This window comes from Pongo abelii, chromosome 1 (genome assembly GCF_028885655.2).
Source record: "Pongo abelii isolate AG06213 chromosome 1, NHGRI_mPonAbe1-v2.0_pri, whole genome shotgun sequence".
Classification (NCBI taxonomy): Eukaryota; Metazoa; Chordata; class Mammalia; order Primates; family Hominidae; genus Pongo; species Pongo abelii.
The window spans coordinates 178,568,391-178,588,881 of NC_071985.2; the positions used below are offsets into that span (position 1 = coordinate 178,568,391).

Genomic DNA, 20,491 nt, shown 5'->3' on the forward strand with positions numbered 1-20,491 from the left:
AAAAAAATTAGCTGAGTATGGTGGCACGTGCTTGTAATCCCAGCTACTTGGGAGGCTGAGGCAGGAGGATCACTTGAGCACTGGAGGTGGAGGTTGCAGTGAGGCAAGATCATGACACTGTACTCCAGCCTGGGGACAGAGTGAGATCATGTCTTAAAAAAAAAAAAAAAAAAGATGGTGAGAATTTTTTTGTTTTTTATACAGACAGAGTCTTGCTATGTTGCTCAAGCTGGTCCCAAACTCCTGACTTCAAGTGATCTTCCTGCCTTGGCTTCTCAAAGCACTGGTATTACAGGCATGAGTCATTGTGCTGACCTAGATGGTAAATTTTGTTATGTATATTTTACCACAATTAAAAAATTGGAAAAAAATAAACCTTTTTATTTTTATTTTATTTATTTATTTATTTATTTATTTTTGAGACAGAGTCCCGCTCTGTCGCCCAGGCTGGAATGCAGTGGCACGATCTTGGCTTACTGCAACCTCTGCCTCCCGGGTTCAAGCGGGAGCCTCCCAAGTAGCTGGGATTACAGGCCCCGGCCATCACATCAGCTAATTTTTGTATTTTTAGTAGAGACAGGGTTTCACCATATTGGCCAGGCTGGTCTCGAACTCCTGACCTCAGGTGATCCACCCACCTCGGCTTCCCAAAGTGCTGGGATTACAGACGTGAGCCACCGCACCCAGCCTGAAAAAAAAGCTTTTTTTTTTTTTTTTTTTTTTTTGAGATGGAGTCTTGCTCTGTCTCCCTGGCTGGAGTGCAGTGGCTCAATCTCAGCTCACTGAAACCTCCATCTCCAGGGTTCAGGTGATTCTCCTGCCTCAGCCTCCCAAGCAGCTGAGATTACAGGAGTGTGCCACCACACCGGCAGATTTTGTATTTTTAGTAGAGAGGGGGATTTGCCATGTTGGCCAGGCAGATCTGGAACTCCTGACCTCAGGTGATCTGCCCACCACAGCCTCCCAAAGTGCTGGGATTACAGGCGTGAGCCACCACACTCAGCTGAAAAAAAAAAAAAAACTTTTCAATTAAAAAAGAATACACTGGGACGGGTATGGTGGCTCATGCCTGTAATCCTAGCACTTTGGGAGGCTGAGGCAGGCAGATCACTTGAGGTCAGGAATTCAAAACCAGCCTGGCCAACATGGTGAAACCCCGTCTCCACTAAAACTATAAAAATTAGCCAGGCATGATGATGCATGCCTGTAATCCCAGCTACTTGGGAGGCTGAGGCAGGAGAATGGCTTGAACATGGGAAGCAGAGGTCGCAGTGAGCCAAGATCGTGCCATTGCACTCCAGCCTGGATGACAGATCAAGACTCCATCTCAATAAATAAATAAATAAATAAATGGGCCAGGCGCTGTGGCTCAGGCCTGTAATCCCAGCACTTTGGGAGGCCAAGGTGGGCAGATCATGAGGTCAGGAGTTTGAGACCAGCCTGGCCAACACGGGGAAATTCCGTCTCTACTAAAAATACAAAAATTAGGTGGGTGTGGTGGTGGGCGCCTGTAGTCCCAGCTACTCAGGAGATTGAGGTAGGAGAATTGCTTGAACCTAGGAGGTGGAGGTTGCAGTGAGCCGAGACCATTGCACTCCAGCCTGGGCAACAGAACGAGACTCTGTCTCAAAAAAATAAAGTAAATAAAAAACAAGAATAAATTTGGACTCTTACCTTATATATATATATATATATATATACAAAATTTAACTCAAAGAATTTAACTTAAGAGCTAAAACTAGGCCAGGTGCGGTGGCTCATGCCTGTAATCCCAGCACTTTGGGAGGCCGAGGCGGGCGGATCACGAGGTCAGGAGATCAAGACCATCCTGGCTAACATGGTGAAACCCCATCTCTACTAAAAATACAAAAAATTAGCCGGGCATGGTGGCAGGCACCTGTAGTCCCAGATACTCAGGAGGCTGAGGCAGGAGAATGGCGTGAACCTGGGAGGCGGAGCTTGCAGTGAGCCAAGATCTCGCCACTGCACTCCAGCCTGGGCGACAGAGCAGGACTCCGTCTCAAAAAAAAAAAAAAACGAACAAGAGCTAAAACTATAAAACACAGGGAAAAATCTTCATGACACTGGATTTGGCAACAATTTCTTGGATATGGCACCAAAAACAGAGGCACTAAAAAATGGAATATAACGCAAACCATTGAATCACACTTTTTTTTTTTTTTTAAAGACAAGGTCTCACTCTGTCGCCCAACCTGAAGTACAGTGGCACGATCACAGCTCACTGTAGCCTCCACTCTCTGGGCTCAAGCAATCCTCCCATCTCAGTCTCCTGAGTAGCTGGGACCATCGGCACACACCACCATGTCTGGCTAATTTATTTTTGTTTTTTGTAGAGACGGTATTCCTATGTTGCCCAGGCTGGTCTTGAACTCCTGGGCTCAAGAAATCCTCCTGCCTCAGCCTCCCAAAGTGCTGGGATTATAGGCATGAGCCACTGCACTCCGCAAATGACACATTTTATTTTATTTTTTATTTTTTATTTTATTTATTTATTTATTTAATTTATTTTTTGAGACAGAGTCTCACTCCATCATCCAGGCTGGAGTGCAGTGGTGTGATCTTGGCTCACTGCAACCTCCGCCTCCCGGTTTCAAGCCATTCCCAAATAGTTGGGATTAGGCATGTGACACCATACCCAGCTAATTTTTTTTTTTTTTTTTTTTTTTTTTGAGATGGAGTCTCACTCCATTGCCCAGACTGGAGTGCAGTGGTGTAATCTCGGCTCATTGCAACCTCCACCTCCCAGGTTCAAGCAATTCTCCTGCCTCAGCCTCCTGAGTAGCTGGAATTACAGGTGTGTGCCACCATGCCTGGCTAATTTTTGTATTTTTAGTAGAGACAGGGTTTCACCATGTTGGTCAGGCTGGTCTCGAACTCCTGACCTCGTGATCTGCTTGCCTCAGCCTCTCAAAGTATTGAGATTACAGGCATGAGCCACCGCGCCCAACCGCAGCTACTTTTTTGTATTTTTAGTAGAGACAGGGTTTCACCATGTTGGCCAAGCTGGTCTTGAACCCCTGACCTCAAGTGATCCACCCACCTCAGCCTCCCAAAGTGCTAGGATTACAGGCATGAGCCACCACACCTGGCTGACACATTTTAAATGGGTGAATTATATGGCTGGTGAGTTATATGACAATAATAACTGAACATCCACATGCAAAATAATGAAGCTGAACCCCCACCTCACACCATAAACAAAAATTAACACAAATTGTACCAAAGACCTAAAAGTAAGAGCTAACATTATTAAACTCTTAGAAGAAAACATGGCATAAATCTTAATGACCTTAGACTAGGCAATGGTTTATTTAAATATGACACCAAAAGCACAAACAATAAAAGAAAAATTAGACAAATTGGAGAATGCCAAAATTTAAAACTTTTGTGTTTCAAAGGACACCATCAAGAAAATGAAAAGGCGACCAACAGAATAGAAGAAAAAATATTAGTAAATTGGCCGGGCATGGTGGCTCATGCCTGTAATGCCAGCACTTTGGGAAGCTGAGGAGGGAGGATTGCTTGATCCCAGGAGTTCAAGACCAGCCTGGTCAACATAGTGAGTCCCTGCCTCTACAAAATATACAAAAGTTAGCCAGGTGTGGTGGTGCATGCCTGTGGTCTTAGCCACTTGGGAGGCTGTGGTGGGAGGATTGCTTGAGCCTGGAAGGTGGAGGTTGCAGTGAGCCAAGATCATGCCACTTCACTCCAGCCTGGGTGACAGATTGAGACCCTGTTTCAAAAAAATAAAAAATAAAAATACAAAACAAAAATAAAATCGCCAAGGCCAGGCGTGGTGGCTCACACCTGTAATCCCAGCACTTTGGGAGGTCAAGGCGTGCAGATCATGAGGTAAGAAGATCAAGACCACCCTGGCTAACATGGTGAAACTCCGTCTGTACTAAAAATACAAAAAATTAGCCAGGTGTGGTGGTGGGCACCTGTAGTCCCAGCTACTAAGGAGGCTGAGGCAGGAGAATGGTGTGAACCCGGGAGGCGGAGCTTGCAGTGAGCCGAGATGGCACCACTGCACTCCAGCCTGGGTTACAGAGCAAGACTCCGTCTCAAAAAAAAGTAAAATAAAATATAATAAAATAGCCAAAAGATAGAAACAACCCAAATGGTAATCAACTGACATAAACAAAATGTGATGTGTCCATATATGGAATATTATTTAGCCATAACAAGGAATGAAGTACTGATACATGCTACAAAGGGGATGAACTTTGAATACATTCTGCTAAGTGAAAGAAGCCAGTCACAAAGGATGACATATTACATGATTCTATTTATATAAAATGTCCAAAATAGGTGAACTATAGAGACACAAAGTAGATTAGTGATTGCCCAAGGCTGGGTTGAAAGCTGGCATGGGTTAAGGGTGATGTCTAAGGGGTGCAGCATTTCTTTTAGGGATGACAAAAATGTTCTAAAATTGATTGTGGTAATAGTTGCACAATTCTGTGTATATAAAAAGCCATTAAATTACATACTTTAAAAGAGCAAATTGTATTTACAGTTATATCTCCACAAAGTTGTTTTTTTTTTCAAAAAAAGAAAAACTTGCAAAAACAAAGTTCCTCTAGATCATCAGCACCATCAATAACAAGTAGAAATTTTATTAGAAAATAAGATTCTATAGGCTGGGCGCGATGGTTCATGCCTGTAATCCCAGCACTTTGGGAGGCCAAGGTGGGCAGATCACAAGGTCAGGAGTTTGAGACCATCCTGGCCAACATGGTGAATCCCCGTCTCTACTAAAAATACAAAAAATTAGCCGGGTGTGGTGGCACACGCCTATAATCCCAGCTACTCGGGAGGCTGAGGCAGGAGAATCACTTGAACCCAGGGGGTGGAGGTTGTGGTGAGTGGAGACCATGCCATTACACTCCAGCCTGGGTGACGGAGCAAGACTCCGTCTCAAAAAAAAAAAAAAATACTATAAAGTATCTATGATTAACCCAACCCAGGGTGCACTAGGCTTCTATGAAGAATTTTTTAAATCCTAGTAAAGCATATATCCTATGTAAAGGAAAATGTGAATAGGTGAATAAATTGATAACATTCTTTAAAAAATGCAGCAAGATTTTTTTGAGGCCCTAAAAAAATCCCTAAGAAGCCCTAGAAATGCCTTCTAAAATGTGCAGAGGCTGGGCATGGTGGAACATGCCTGTAGTAGTCCCAGAGCTCTGGGAGGACGAGGTGGGAGGATAGCTTGAGGCCAGGAGTTCAAGACCAGCCTGGGCAACATAGCAAGGCCCCATCTCTCCAAAAAATAAAAAATAAAATTACTCAGGTGTGGTGGTGTGGTGTGCACCTGTAGTCCTAGCTACTCGGGAGGCTGAGGCAGGAGGCTCTCTTGAGTCAAGGAATTCAAAGCTGCAAGGAGCTATGATCACACCACTGAACTCCAGCCTGGGCAACAGAGTGAGACTTTTGTCTCAAAAAATAAAATAAAATAAAATGTTATCTACTAATAGCTAAGTTGATTTTCAGGACAATTTTAAAGAAGGATTCTTGGTCGGGTGTGGTGGCTCACGCCTGTAATCCCAGCACTTTGGGAGGCTGAGGCGGGTGGATCACCTGAGGTCAGGAGTTCAAGACCAGCCTGACCAACATGGCGAAACCTTGTCTCTACTAAACATACAAAAATTAGCTGGGCATGGTGGTGGGCGCCTGTAATCCCTGCTACTCAAGAGGCTGAGGCAGGAGAATCACTTGAACCCAGGAAGCAGAGTTTACAGTGAGCCGAGATCAAGCCATTGTACTCATTGTACTCCAGCCTGGGCTGCAGAATGAGACTCCCTCTCAAAAAAAAAAAAAAGGGGGATTCTCATCAGATATGAACACCTATTTACAAAACCATGGTCTTTTTAAAAATATCTTAATATAGTATTGGCACATGGACAAATAAAAATTGATTAAGAAAAGATATTTACAGCATCAGAAACTGACAGGGGATTAATTTACAGAAATCCTACAAATCAGGAGGGAGGCACAGGTTCCAGACAGGACCCCAAGGCCTTGCTCAGACCTGAGAAGCCAGGTCTGAAATGTATCAAGGAAGAAAGAGATGTACATTTTGAATGGAAGGGATAGTTTGTTGTTACGATAGACTTATAATTTGGACAGAATAGAAGTATTATTATACAGTGATTTTTTTTTCTTTTTTGAGATGGAGTTTTGCTCTTGTTGCCCAGGCTGTAGTGCAATGGTGAGATCTCAGCTCACTGTAACTTCTGCCTCCCAGGTTCAAGCAATTCTCCCGCCTCAGCCTCCCGAGCAGCTGGGATTACAGGCATGTGCCACCACGCCCGGCTAATTCTTTGTATTTTTAGTAGAGAGGGGGTTTCACCATGTTGGCCAGGCTGGTCTCAAACTCCCAACCTCAGACAGTCCACCTGCCTCAGCCTCCCAGAGTACTGGGATTACAGGCGTGAGCCACTGCGCCCGGCTATATACTGATATTACAGTCAACAAAGTTGAAGCTCAGGCAGATTAAGTAGCTTGTCCCAAGTCACACTGCTAGCAGAGGCCGATTATTAGATGTCTAGTATAGAATTAATAGATCGTATGTTATCAACTGCCTGCTGTCCCCTTCCTTCCTTCTCCTCTCCCTGCCCTAAGAGTCTGAAGACAGAATTCCTCCAGGACAGTGCTCTCTCTAGGGCTGCGGCCCTGGCCTTACCCTCAGGGATGCCTTGCAAGGTCACGGCGTCCTTGCCTGCGGAGTTGGAGGTGAGGAATCCCAGCGGGAACTGGCCCATCTTAATGCTGGCCATCTCACTCCAACTCTCCAGATTCTCCTCCAGGGCCACAGTGTGGATGCTGTTGTCCTTGGCATCATCCTGCTGACTGCTCAGTGTCAAGGTGGAGGTGTCACTGAACAGGAGGCTGGAGTCCAGGCTCAGAGTCTCATTGGAACCCAGGATTAGAGTCATGCATGAGGGTGGAGAGATGGTGGAGTTGGGCCCATGGGTGCTGGAGTGCAGGCTGATACCATCACTGGAGCCAGGGATCAGGGTCACATACGAGGCTTGAGTGATAGTCACATTCAAATCAGATCTGGGGTGGTCGTTGGAAGCCACATTCATGGTTTCCTTTGAACTTGTGCTCCAGGTGGTACTAAAGGCTCCTTTTGAAACAGACCCAGAGATGTTATGTGAAGCCAAAGTGAAGGCCTTGTTTGTGTCTGGGATTAGGGTCCCACGAGAATCTGGAGCTCCATTCAGGTTCAGCTTGGAGGTGTTTCTTGAGCCCATGTTGAGCAACGGATTGGAGTCAAGGTCCAGAGAAGAGTTTGAGGCTGGAATAAGGAGTGCTTTTGAGCTTGGCCTAGAGATGCAGTGGCCCAGAACCAGACCTTCTCTGGAATGGTGCCTTATAAATGGGTTTAATTCATGCCTAGAAGGGTTGGAGTTTCTCTGACCCAACTCGAAAATCTTACTTGAGAGGCACTTGAAGGCATCTTCAGAATTTGACTGAGGGTGGTTCCCGGAGCTCAGACCAGGGGCCTCAGTAGAGCTAGGGCTCAGAATGGGGTTTGAGGCTGGACAGAGGTGCCCCTGTGAGTCAAGCCTTGAGACATCCTTGGAATCCAGGTCCAGGGCTTCACCAGAACAAGAACTGGTGATCTGGAGGGAGGCTGGAGCGATGGCCCTGCTGTCATCAGGTCTGGGGGTGTTTTCAGACACCAGGCCTGAGGCCTCCCCTGAGACTGGACTCAGAGAAGCATTAAGATCTGGAACAAGAGCCAAGCCAGGACTTGGGAGCAGATTCAACATAGGCACATGAGCCATGTCTGGGTGGGGCTGAGGGATGGTACCAGACCCTAATCCCAGGGCCCCACAGGAGGGGAGACTTGGTGTCATCTTTGGGTCTTCATGGAAGACCAGGTTAGCCCCTGGACTCAGGGCCATGTCCAGTCTGGAGGTCTCTCAATGCCAGTGCCCCCTTCTCTCCAACAGCCAACTGTCACATTCCCAGCAGCAGTCTTGAGAGAGAGAAAAGACAAATGCAGCCATGCCACACCTGTTAAGGCTTTTCCAGGGTTCCCACTATTCTTAGGATGAAAGCCCCTTGCTGTGACTTACAAGGCCCTGGTGACTGTGCCCAGCCCACCTTTCCAGCCCATCACTCGCCACTTGCCTCCACAGTCTCTCAGTTCCGTTCTTTGACCACAACCTGCTCCCTCCTGGCTCATGACCCTGAACAAACTCAATCCCCTTGGCTTGTGGGACTGCATGGGGGTAATTCTCATTTTCGTTTGCTTAATCCCATTTCTAGCAAAATACTCAGCACATTTCATTCCAGTGACTCATTTAGTGTTCTAGCTCTTGCTAGAGATGAGCTTTGCAATGACAAGAACTGTGTATGTCTTGGCCCCTGGGGCAACCCGAGCTCTTAGCCCAGTGCCAGTTACACAACTGGAAGCTTACAAATAGACAAATGAAGAGTCTCTTCTACTTTAAGGCAGAAAAAGGGAAGAAGGAGCCTCCTTATGAGTTACCCCACTTCTAGCTGGCCACATGTGACAGGGTAACCTAAGTGCACCAACAAGGAGCCCTGAGCCTTGCAAGATTGGGGTGCTCCAAACCAGAGACAAACTCCTAAGTTGCTAGAACTACTCTGCCAGTACCCATGGCACTAGATTCTCAGAGCAACCCTGGCAAAGCTGCCTATAGCCTTAACAGTTTGCTTGTTCCGGGTGAAGTGGGCTATGTGGAGGAGACCATAGGGCAGCTGTCAAACACCTGCCTTAACGCAGCAATCTAACTGCTGGATGAACTCTCCAGTCCTCCCAGCACCCCCACCCTCAATCTGGGGCTACCCTCCCTGTGGGAATCATAGGGACAGCTCACCTGCATGCATGGTGTTTTTAAGCAGGAGTGGGCCCCTGGGGAAGAGATGCAGAAAGAAATCAAGTCAGGGAAGAGTGCCTTTTTCAACACTTACTGCACAGTCCACAGACCAGGCATGCACATCTGTTAACAAGCTCCGCACTACACACACACACACACACACACACACACACACACGGAGTAAGTTTAATATTTATACATGAGGAAGTGAAGGTCAAAGAGAGGAAGGTCACTCACCCCACTGGCCTTCTGGGCAGCCAACACCATCTCTAAGCCATCCCCTTGCCTAAACCCTTCCATGGCTTCCTGTTATCTTTAGGATAGAGTCCTCCAGTTGTTAGCAGACCCAAAAAGCCCTCTGTATCTGGTCCCAGTCCCCTTTTCACCCTTTTTGCCCCTCCATATGTCCCTTTCCTTTTCCGTTCCACCCTTGCAGGGTTCTTTTGACTTCCTCCAAAGAGGCAGGCTCTCCCAGTTAGGTCTGGGTCTTCCACAGGCTGGGCATCCATCTCCACTCCCCTTCCCCAGCTAATGACTGCTGCTTCACCCTTTCAGGTTTCAGCTCAAATGCTAAGAGCCTTCCAGGTCCCCTAGACAGGTGGGGGCCACCTGAAAGTTCTCAGGCCACCTTGTTCCTTCCCGTCTCTTGGCTCACGGTATCTGACTTCTCCACTAGCCAATGAGCTCCACTGATGCAGAAACTGCATCTGCCTTGTTCTCTGCCAATTTCTAATGTCTAGTATAGCACCTGGAACACAGTAAATGTCCAAAGCCCGTTTGTGTTATTTCATTATTTTTCTCTCTTCTTTGTAGTTTTTGTTTTGTTTTTAATTTCTTTTGGCAAGGGGTGAGGACAGAACCACACAGTGGTGGTGGGGGAAGGGCCAGGGAGATGAGAGAGCTGGGGAAGAGAAAAGAAAATGCAAGAAACAGGGAGTGCAGCTGGGTGCAGGGGCTCACGCCTGTAATCCCAGGACTTTGGAAGGCTGAGGCGGGAGGATTGTTTGAGTCCAGGAATTTGAGACCAGCCTGGACAATATAATGAGACTCTGTCCCTACAAAAAATACAAAAATTAGCTGGGTGTGGTGGCATGTGCCTGCCGTCTCAACTACTCAGGAGACTGAGGTGGGAGGATCACTTGAGCCCAGGAGGTTGAGGCTACAATGAGCTGTGATCACGCCACTGCATTCCAGCCTGAGTGACAAAGTGAAACCCTGTCTCAAAAAAAAAAAAAATCGGGATGGCGATCAACATGCATAGGGAGAAATACTAAACACTGGTAAGGAAAGTAGGGAGATAAGAGAGGAACAAGGAAGGAAGGGAGGAGAGGAGAAAGGCAAGAGGGAAGAGAAGAAGGAAGAAAGGAGAGGTAAGAGAAGAAAAGGGAGGGATAAGGGAGAAGACAAGAGGCAGTAAAGAGGAGAGGGAAGAGGAAGGCCAGAGGGAAGGAGAGGAGGAAATAAGAGAAGGGCAATGGGTGGCAAGGGGAGACTCTTCTTCATTTGATGATGTATTCTTTCACTAACTCATTTAATCACTTCTTCATTTATCATTCATTCATGTGCTAACTCAGTCAGTGAATCATTTACTCACTCCACAAATTTTGCTGTGTATCTTTATAGCATGGCTTTGGAAAGACCATATATTTCTTCATGTAGTCCTGAGTTTAAAGCCCAGCTCAACCTCTTGCTAGTCTGGGTGAACATGGGCAAGAGACTTTTCTCCTCTGGCCCTTGTCTTCCCCATCTCTAAGATAGGGAACACATGAAGCCTTCCACAGGGGTGATTGTAGTTACAGTGCCTGGCATGGAGTACATGGCCCACCGAAGCCCTTAACTAAATGGTAGCTACTTGTTTTATTCCTCTCTGCCAGGCACTGTGGGCAAAAAGGAATAAGGCACTCAGCACCCAGTGGAAGCTGCCTTCATTCCAAGCAAGTTCCTGCATAGCTTTGCATCTGCCTTGGAAGCAAGTTCCAAGCAAGCGGTTCCTGCACAGCTTTGCATCTGCCTTGGAAGCAAGAAATGTTCACTTACCATCAGCACCAGAGGCAATTTTACCCTGAATGTAAACTTCGATTGCTCCTTGATTTCACAGTCCCTTTCCAAAGCCCTGTACTTAATTTCATGTCCATAATTTTGTCTCTTTTTACTTAAGGAGGAGCGTGAACCTTCTCTTAATGATCTCACCCACCCATGTGTAAACGTGCCACATGCACACACAGACCATAGTCACCAAAGGGAGGCATTTTTAACCTGGAAAATATGGCTTGTTGCAGCCTACGAGGCAGTGAGCAAGATCTTCAAAGACCTAACTTGTTTGGGCTGAGGAAGAAAGACTTCATCTCTACCCCAGCAGATGCACCATACCAGGTCACTGGGCAGAAGGCCACAGATCTCAACCCCAGCTGACCTACCCCCAATCCTCCTCCTCCATCCTGCAACAGACAGGCAAGGCTTCAGAGCTGCCCGGCAGTGACTGGGGTAGCCCATGGCTTGCCCTCTACCAAACGGACACTGTGCATTAGGAGGAGCTGTGGCTGTTGAGGGGCTTGGGTGGGATCTACAGGAGCTAAAGGAGCTCACTGCTTCCTGTTGACAGCCACAAACTGCCTATTGGCCTTTGCCCTACAATCCTGGGGCCCCAAATGGAAAGGGCAGAGCACAGCCATAAAACAGCTAGTGCTGTCTAAGACAGAGAGAATCATTGACCAATTGCCTTCCTCCCTTCTCCACCTCAATTAACCCTTCCAGGCCCTGGACAAGGGTTGCTAGAGCCTTCAGGGGGTGGAACTATCAATAGATTGTTCAGTTCATCATTGAGAACACACTGTTATCAGATGTAAGGGCCTGGAATGTGTTAGACACTTGTGCAAGTACCTATACACTCACACACATTTGCACACACAGAACAGCTGAGATGGGGGCACCTCAGACCCAGAGCATCAAAAACAGACTCTCCACTTTTCCCCTAAATAGGACTCTTCTATTCTCCTCCATTGCAAGGAACTGGCACCATCTATCATCCAAGCCAGAAACAACATCCTCCTTGAGTGCTCTCTTTCTCACTTGCTGCACCCAATTTTGGCCAAGTTCTGCTAATTCTGGCTCCAGAACAGCTCTCAAATCTCTCCCCATTTCTTCATCACCACTACCAGACCCTAATCCAGTTCCCATTGTTTTGGGGCTGGATCTTGGAATTGCTTGCCCAACAGGGGTCCCTTTATCTAGGCCAGCTTCCAACAAACCATTTTCCAAAGTAAGCCACAGAGATCTTCCTTTAAAATTGCATGCAGACCAGGTGCAGTGGCTCACACCTGTAATCCCAGCACTCTGGGAGGCCGAGCTGGGTGGATCACCTGAGGTCAGGAGTTCGAGACCAGTCTGGCCAACATGGCGAAACCCTGTCTTTACTAAAATACAAAAAATTAGCCAGGCATGGCAGCACCCGTCTGTAATCCCAGCTACTTGGGAGGCTGAGGCAGGAGAGTCGCTTGAACCTGGGAGGCAGAGGTTGCAGTGAGCCGAGATTGTGCCACTGCACTCCAGCCTGGGCAACAGGAGCGAAACTCTGTCTCAAAAAAATAAAATTGCATGCAACAGTGTGGTACTGACATAAGGATAAATATATAGACTAATGGGATATAATTGCAAGTCCAGAAATAAATCCATGCATATATGGTCAAATGATTTTTGACAAGGGTGATAACTCCTCCATTAATAGGGAAAGAATAATCTCTTCAGCAGGGCATGGCGGCTCACGTCTATAATCTCAGCACTTTGGGAGGCCGAAGTGGGAGGATCACTTGAGCCCAGGAGTTCAAGACCAGCCTGGGCAACATAATGAGACTCTATCTCTTTTTTTTTTTTTTTTTCTTTTTTGAGACTGAGTCTCGCTGTTGCCCAGGCTGGAGTGCGGTGGCGCGATCTCGGCTCACTGCAGGCTCCGCCCCCTGGGGTTCACGCAATTCTCCTGCCTCAGCCTCCCGAGTAGCTGGGACTACAGGCGCCCGCCACCTTGCCCGGCTAATTTTTGTATTTTTAGTAGAGACGGGGTTTCACCGTGTTAGCCAGGATGGTCTCGATCTCCTGACCTCGTGATCCGCCCGCCTCGGCCTCCCAAGGTGCTGGGATTACAGGTGTGAGCCACCGCGCCCGGCCGAGACTCTATCTCAAAAATAATAATAATAAAATAATTAAATAAATTGTATATTTAAAAAGAATAGTCTTTTCAACAAATGGCAGTGGAACAGCTGGATATTGACATGCAAAAGAATGAAGCTGAACTCCTATCCCACATTCTTTTTTTTTTTTTTTTTTTTGAGATGGAGTCTCACTCTGTCGCACAGGCTAGAGTGCAATGGCGCAATTTCGGCTCACTGCAACTTCCGCCTCCCAGGTTCAAGTGATTCTCCTGCCTCAGCCTTTCAAGTAGCTGGGGCTACAGGTGCCCACCACCAAACCCAGCTAATTTTTTTTTTTTTAATACGGAGTTTCGCCCTTGTTGCCCAGGCTGGAGTGCAATGGCACGATCTCGGCTCACTGCAACCTCCACCTCCTGGGTTCAAGTGATTCTCCTGTCTCAGTCTCCTGAGTAGCTGGGATTACAGGTGCATGCCACCACACCTGGCTAATTTTTGTATTTTTAGTAGCGACGAGGTTTCTTCATATTGGTCAGGCTGGTCTCGAACTCCTGACCTCAGGTGATCCACCCACCTTGGCCTGCAAAGGTGCTGGGATTATAGGCGTGAGCCACCATGCTCAGCCGTTTTTTTAAGTAGAGACGGGGTTTCACCGTGTTGACCAAGCTGGTCTCAAACTCCTGACCTCAAGTGATCCTCCTGCCTCAGCCTCCCCAAAGTGCTGGGATTACAGGCAAGAGCCACTGCGCCCAGCCTCCTATCCCACATTCTATACAAAAATTAACTCAAAATGCATTAAAGACCTATATGTAAGAGCTAAAACTATAAAACTCTTGGAAGAAAACATAAGAGTAAACCTTCATGATCTTGGATTTGGCAATGGTTTCTTAGACATGACACCAAAAGCATAAGCAACAAAAGAAAAATGTAGATAAATTGGACATCAGCAATATTTAAAACTTTTTTGCTTCAAAAGACATTGTCAGCCAGGAGCTGGGGCTTATGAGAGCCAAAGGTGGAAACAACCCAAATAGCCACATACTGATTAATGGATAAACAATATATGGTATGTCCATACAGTGGATTATTCAGCCACTAAAGGAATGAAGTACTCATGCATGCTAAACATGGATAAACTTTGAAAACATTATGCTAGGTGAAAGTAGCTGGTCACAAAAGACCACATATTATACGACTCCCTTTATATAAAATATCCAGAATAGTCAAATCTACAGAGACAGTAGATTAAAGCAGGACAGAGAGAGGTTGCCAGGGGAAGGGGAAAGCAGGGAATGGGAAGTGACTGCTTAATGGGTATAGGGTTTCCTTTTGGACCAGAAAAATGTTCTGATAGTAATGATGATTGCACAACCTTATGAACACACTAATTGTCACTAATGGTCAATTTTATGCTGGGTGCCTTATACCACATTTTTTTTTAATGCATGTGATAGACAAGGTTGTCAATTCACTTTTCTCTGTTCTTCCCTTCTAAAAATAACTAAATATTCTGGAAATAGTTCAACAGACAACCATAAAAGGACTCTGACAGTTGGAAAGAAGGCAGTGACTGACTGGGCATCTCAGGACTTGAAGGCTGACACTACGATGAGTTCCCTGGAGTTTTCTTTTTATCACTCACATAACCCAAACTGGGCACCAAAGAAGCCTGCCACACGGATCTGCCAACAGCATAAACACGCACTCAAAAGTAGAAGAAAAACCTGCTCTCTCCAACCAAAAGACCCGGAAAGACAAAGCCCAACAGAGAGGGTCTCCCGGCGGGGAGCCCCAATCCCTTCTCCATACCTGGAGCGGTGACAGAACAATCCAACCTGCAGTGGCAATGTCAGCAGAACCCTGGATCTCTGGGCCCGCCACCCAGCATCATTTTACCAGACCCTACATCTTCTGGCCTCCCCCACCCACTCCAGTGATAACAAGCGGCCCAGGGAAGTGTCTTCTACCCCTGTAGGCAGCACCAGCAGGAATAAACAGGAGCCCCAGCAGTACCAGAAAAATGAAGCAAACCAAGACTCATAAATATCACTGGAGACCCAGCCTGTGCCAGGACTGTCGGAGTACGGAACAGTGCCAAGAACTTCTCTACTTTAAAATAACTTTTGGCTGCATGCGGTGGCTCAGGCCTGTATCCCAGCACTTTGGGAAGTGGAGGTGGGTGGATCATCTGAGCTCAGGAGTTCAAGACCAGCCTGGACAACATAGAAAAACCCCATCCCTACAGAAAATACAAAAATTAGCCAGGTGTGGTGTTGTGTGCCTGTAGTCCCAGCTTACTTGGGAGGCTGAGGCAGGAGAGTTGCTTGAGCCAGGGAGGCAAGGCTGCAGTGAGCTGAGATTTTGCTGTTGCACTCCAGCCTGGGCAACAGAAAGAGAGCTTGTCTCAAATAAAAAAACAGAAAGAAAGAAAAGAAAAGAAATATCATTGGAGCTACAGTCCACAAAAGTAGGCCAGAACCTACAAACTAAACCTTAACATGGAGGTTCACACCTGTAATCCCAGCACTTTGGGAGGCCAAGGCAGGCAGATCACTTGAGGTCAGAAGTTCAAGACCAGCCTGGCCAACATGGTGAAACCCTGTCTCTACTAAAAATATTTAAAAATTAGCTGGACATCGTGATGCATACCTGTAATACCAGCTACTCAGGAGGCTGAGGCAGGAGAATCACTTGAACCTGGGAGGTAGAGGTTGCAGTGAGCCAAGATTGCACCACTACCACTGCACTCCAGTTTGGGTGACAGAGCAAGACTGTCTCAGAAAAAAGAAAAAAAAAATCTTAATGTAATACCTAAAATGTCAAAGATGCAGTAAAAATCACTCATCATACCAAAAACTAGGAAAATCTCATCTTAAGACAACCAACCAACATTAACACTGAGATGAATCAGATGTTGGAATTTTTGACAAGGATTTCAAAGCAGTCATCATAAAAATGCTTTGGCTGGGCATGGTGGCTCATGCCTGTAATCTCAGCACTTTGGGAGGCCGAAGCAAGCAGATCTTTTGATGCCAAGAGTTCAAGGTCAGCTTGGCCAACATGGTGAAACCCCATCTCTACTAAAAATTCAAAAATTAGCTAGGTATAGTGACAGGTGCCTGTAGTCCCAGCTACTAGGGAAGCTGAGGCATGAGAATCGCTTGAATCTGGGAGGCAAAGGTTGCAGTGAGCCGAGATTGCACCACCGTACTCCAGCCACCAGCCTGGATGACAGAGTGTGACTCCATCTCAGAAAAAAAAAAAAAAAAAAGAAAAAAGTTATTTGGCTGGACATGGTGGCTGATGCTTATAAGCCCAGCACTCTGGGAGGCCAAGGATCACTTGAGCCCAGGAGTTCTAGACCAGCCTGGGCAACATAGTAGGACCTCATCTCTATTTTTTTTTACATTAAAAAATAAAAGAAGAAAGAAAAATAGGCCAGGCACAGTGACTCATGCATGTAATCCCAGCACTTTGGGAGGCTGAGTCAGGCAGATCACCTGAGGTTAGGAGCTTGAGACCAGCCTGGCCAACATGGTGAAACCCCATCTCTACCAAAAATACAAAAATTATCCAGGCATGGTTGTGGGCACCTGTAATCCCAGCTACTCAGGAGGCTGAGGCCAGAGAACTGCTTGAACCCAGGAGGCAGAGGTTGCAGTGAGCCAAAATCATGCCACTGCACTCCAGCCTCAGTGACAGAGCAAGACAGGAAGGAAGGAAGGAAGGAAGGAAAGAAGGAAAAAGGAAGAAAGAAAGAAAGAAAGAAAGAAAGAAAGAAAGAAAGAAAGAAAGAAAGAAAGAAAGAGAGAGAGAAAGAGAGAGAAAGAAAGAAGGAAAGAAAGAAAGAAAGAAAGATAGAGGGGGGGAGGGAGGGAGGGGAGGAAAGGAAGGAAGGAAGGAAGAGAGGAAGGAAGGTCGGTCTAAACAACAAAGAGAAAATAGAACCCCCCCAACAAAAAAAAAAACAAAAAAAAACAAAAAAAAAACAGAACCTCAGGAATCTGTGGAACAATAACAAAATAATGTTTGTATCATCAGAGTTCCAGAAGGAGAAAAGAAAGAGTGCAGAAAAAGCATTACAAACAAGTCATGGCTGAAAACTCCCCAAATTTAGTAAAAAACATGAATATCCAGATCCAGAAAACTGCTGAAACTTCAAATGGGATAAATCTAAAGGAATCCATGCCAAAACACATCATGATTAAACTTCTGAAGAATAAAGACTTTAAAAAAAATCTTAAAAGCAACCTGAGAGCCTTACCTATGGGGAACACCAATTTGAATGACAGCAGATTTCTCATCTGAAACTATGGAGGCCAAAGGAAGTGGCACACATTTTTTAAGAGTTGAAAGAAAAGAATTCTCAACCACACATTCTATATTAGGCAAAATTATACTTGAGGAATGAAAGGGAAAAAAGGACATTCTCAGATGAAATAAAAATGCATGCAAGTCTAACCATGACATTCCCCTCTTGTAACCCTTCTGTGACTTCTCGTAGGTTTTCAAATGGTGAGGTGTGGGTATAGCTTATATTTTTAAAAAGATAGATTCCCAAGCCTCACTCTCAGAGACTCTGCTTTGTAGTTCTGAAGGGATCCAGGAATCACCCTTTCATCAAGCTTTCCCCTACCTCCCCTCTCTTAAGCGACTTTTGCATGACTGGTGGACAGGCCAGGAGTGAAGACACCCTAATCTGAAGTCTGATATCTGTGTTTCTTCTATCAGAGTCCTCAGCCCACAGGCCTAGCCCCTCCATCTCTCCAGCTACATTCATTCCCTTCCCTGGCCTTGAACCACTCTCAACTTCTCCCAGGATCCTCAATGTTTTGGCCTTCCTCTTGCCTTGGGACCTTTGCAAATACTCTTTCCTCTTCCTATAAACTTCCCCAAGACTACTCACATAAACTTCAATTGCTTCCTCTGGCTAACGTCTAGTCTAGTCACATTTCAGACACTAGCTTAGATTAGATGTCCCTTCCTCCAGGAAGTCTTCCTGGAATCCCCAAATGTGAGTGAGGCACCCTCCTCATGTGATCACTCTGTATCAGAGGATCAGTCTGTTTACTTGTATGCATCTGCTCTGAAAATGAGTTTGGTGAGTGTCTGGCTATCTTGTTACCCCTATTTTCCCAGCACATAGCACATGGCACACAGGGAAGGTTCAGAAAACATTCATGGAGTGAGGGAAGGATGATTGAATGAATGACAACTCTTCAAGAAATATATCATTATCTCATTTGCTGGCATGTTAATTCAGACTGTGCAGGGATCTAAAGTTATCTCTGGCCAGGCATAATGGCTCACGCCTGTAATCCCAGCATTTTGGGAGGCTCAGGCAAGAGGATTGCTTGAGCTTAGGAGTTCAAGGCCAGCCTGAACAATGTGGCAAAACTCCATCACTACAAAAAATACAAAAATTAGCCAGGCATGATGTGTGTACCTGTAGTCCCAGCTACTTGGGAGGCTGAGGTGGGAGGGTCACTGGAGCCAGGGAGGTTGAGGCTGCAGTGAGCTGTGTTCATGTCACTGCACTACAGTCTGGGTGACAGAGAGAAACTCTGTCTCAAAAAATAAAATAAATTGATTTCTACTAATTCCCAAGCAAGTGGTAGAGGCTGGATTCAAATCCAGGTTCCTTCAACCCAGTTTTCCCTATAATACCATAGAGATTCCCAAGACATGAATCACTCAGTGGAACCATGTCTTCCTGTTTCTTATTCCCCATTCCCTCTGCCACTTTTAGGTCCCTATCCCAAAGGAAAAGTTCAGTGAAAACAAGGCAACTTTCCTGATACCCAGCTATAATGCCAAAATCCAAGGCTTTGGAGTCAGGCAGACCTGAATTCAAAACCTTCTCTCTCACCAGCTGTGTGAACCTGGACAGATGCCCTCACGACTCTAAGCCTCTATCTTAATGTTCCAGATGAGGTAGCCCACATAAAGTGATGATCGCAGGGCATGGCCCACAGCAAGCCTTCAATAAATGTTCATCCCCACCATCCCTTCCTCCCCTGGGTGAGGGCAGGCTGGGGAGACTTGGAAAAAAGACAAAGTATGGTTTCCAGGCTCCAAGCCTCTTCTTTCCCCAGTTTTATGGCATTCCCTCCCTGCATCTTTTCACTCCCTTCCCCTCACCTCCCCCCAACTCTCAGCCACTACACTGTCAGGACCTGAGAGCCTAAACTTTCTGTGAGCCTTGAGCTGCTCATGTAAAGTTCAATGTGTTACCTCCACCTGGAGCATCCACACGGTAACAGAAAATTCAGCTCTAAGCCAAAGGTATGAAGTTCTAACTGTGGAATACAGCCAGAGCAGGAGACTTGTACCCAGAGGTGGGGGAAGGTGGTAACTCCCTTGTGGAGGCTGTGGAGACTGCCCCCACCCCTAGGACTTTCCCAGAGCCGCCCCTCAGCTCACCTAGGCTTCCCCAGCCCAGGCCAGTGTTACGGGCTTTATGAGGTCACCATGACCCAGAAGTCCCTCAGCCAATGAGACCCCTGCTCCCACCTATATAGTGGGGAGAAGGGATGGGGTCCTTTCAAAGAACAACCTGTCCTGAGACCCTCTTCAGCCTCCGGGAAAGGACTTCACTGCTAATAAACACTGAGTTTCTCATCCAGAATTCAAGTCTTCCCATAAAAGCCCCTCGCCATATGACCTTGGACCTCTGTTTATTTCAGGGTGACAAGGGCTTTGAAATCAGGTGGTCTGTGATGAGGCAACTGAGACCCATAGTGAGAAAATATTGGCCCAAGGTCAGGAGCTAGGATGCCTGCCTGTCCTTGTGCACTCAAATCCTTGATCTTTTTTCCTACTCCACCTGGCTCCTGTTCCAGGAGCAGATAAGTGTGTGGTGCAGGGCAGGAATGAGGGCAGGGCGGGCCGGGGCATAGTAGTGTCATCTAGATCTTTTGATAAGAAAAGCAAGACTCTATGACTATCTTTCTAAAGAAAATCCTTTTAATGATGAGCAATAGCTCAGCTAATTAAGATGATTGGAGACTAGATACTAATAGAAACTTCACGGGGCACCATTTACACAAAATGGTAATGGAATCTTCCTGTCTTCCTGTTCCCCCAGGTCAGGATGTCCTTAGATACACTGCATAACCTGTTGTCAGACAAGCTGCCTGGAAGTCAGCCTCATCAGACTCAGTCCCCACACTTGACCGTGACTTCACTTAGTGAGCAGCTGATGGGCTCTCCTGAATTCCCTCCAGTCCACCAAGGATCTCGCCTTTCCTGCTCCTATCCTCTCCTCTCCTGTCCACATCTGGACAGGGGGTCCCCTGCACCCCCAGTTTCCTTCTGCTGCTTCAGAGGCCTTGTGTCTTCAAGGATTCCTCCTCCACTTGCTCCTTCCCCAGCAAAAATCCTTCCTTTGGCTGGGTACAGTGTCATGCCTGTAATCCCAGCAATTTGGGAGGCCGAGGCAGGAGGATCACCGGAGCCCAGGAGTTC

The 20,491-nt window shown here is 46.5% G+C and overlaps 1 protein-coding gene across 12 annotated transcripts in view; it reads right to left on the reverse strand.

Annotated features, from left to right (window-relative positions):
- The window catches only part of MROH7 (maestro heat like repeat family member 7), a 72,522-nt gene extending 53,052 nt beyond the window's left edge, over window positions 1-19,470 (reverse strand). For 11 of the 12 annotated variants that reach the window (XM_054534338.1, XM_054534311.1, XM_054534292.1 and 8 more), the window contains exons 1-3: window positions 19,259-19,470; window positions 8,883-8,917; window positions 6,710-8,014 (exon numbers count right to left, since the gene is read on the reverse strand). In XM_054534338.1, coding sequence (XP_054390313.1) covers window positions 6,710-7,940 — 1,231 coding nt within the window. In that variant the 5' untranslated portion in view covers window positions 7,941-8,014; window positions 8,883-8,917; window positions 19,259-19,470. Of the gene's footprint in view, window positions 1-6,709; window positions 8,015-8,882; window positions 8,918-15,673; window positions 15,795-19,258 lie in introns of those variants that run through there. The other variant, XM_054534283.1, reaches the window with a different exon arrangement.
- Window positions 19,471-20,491: the final 1,021 nt, after the last annotated feature.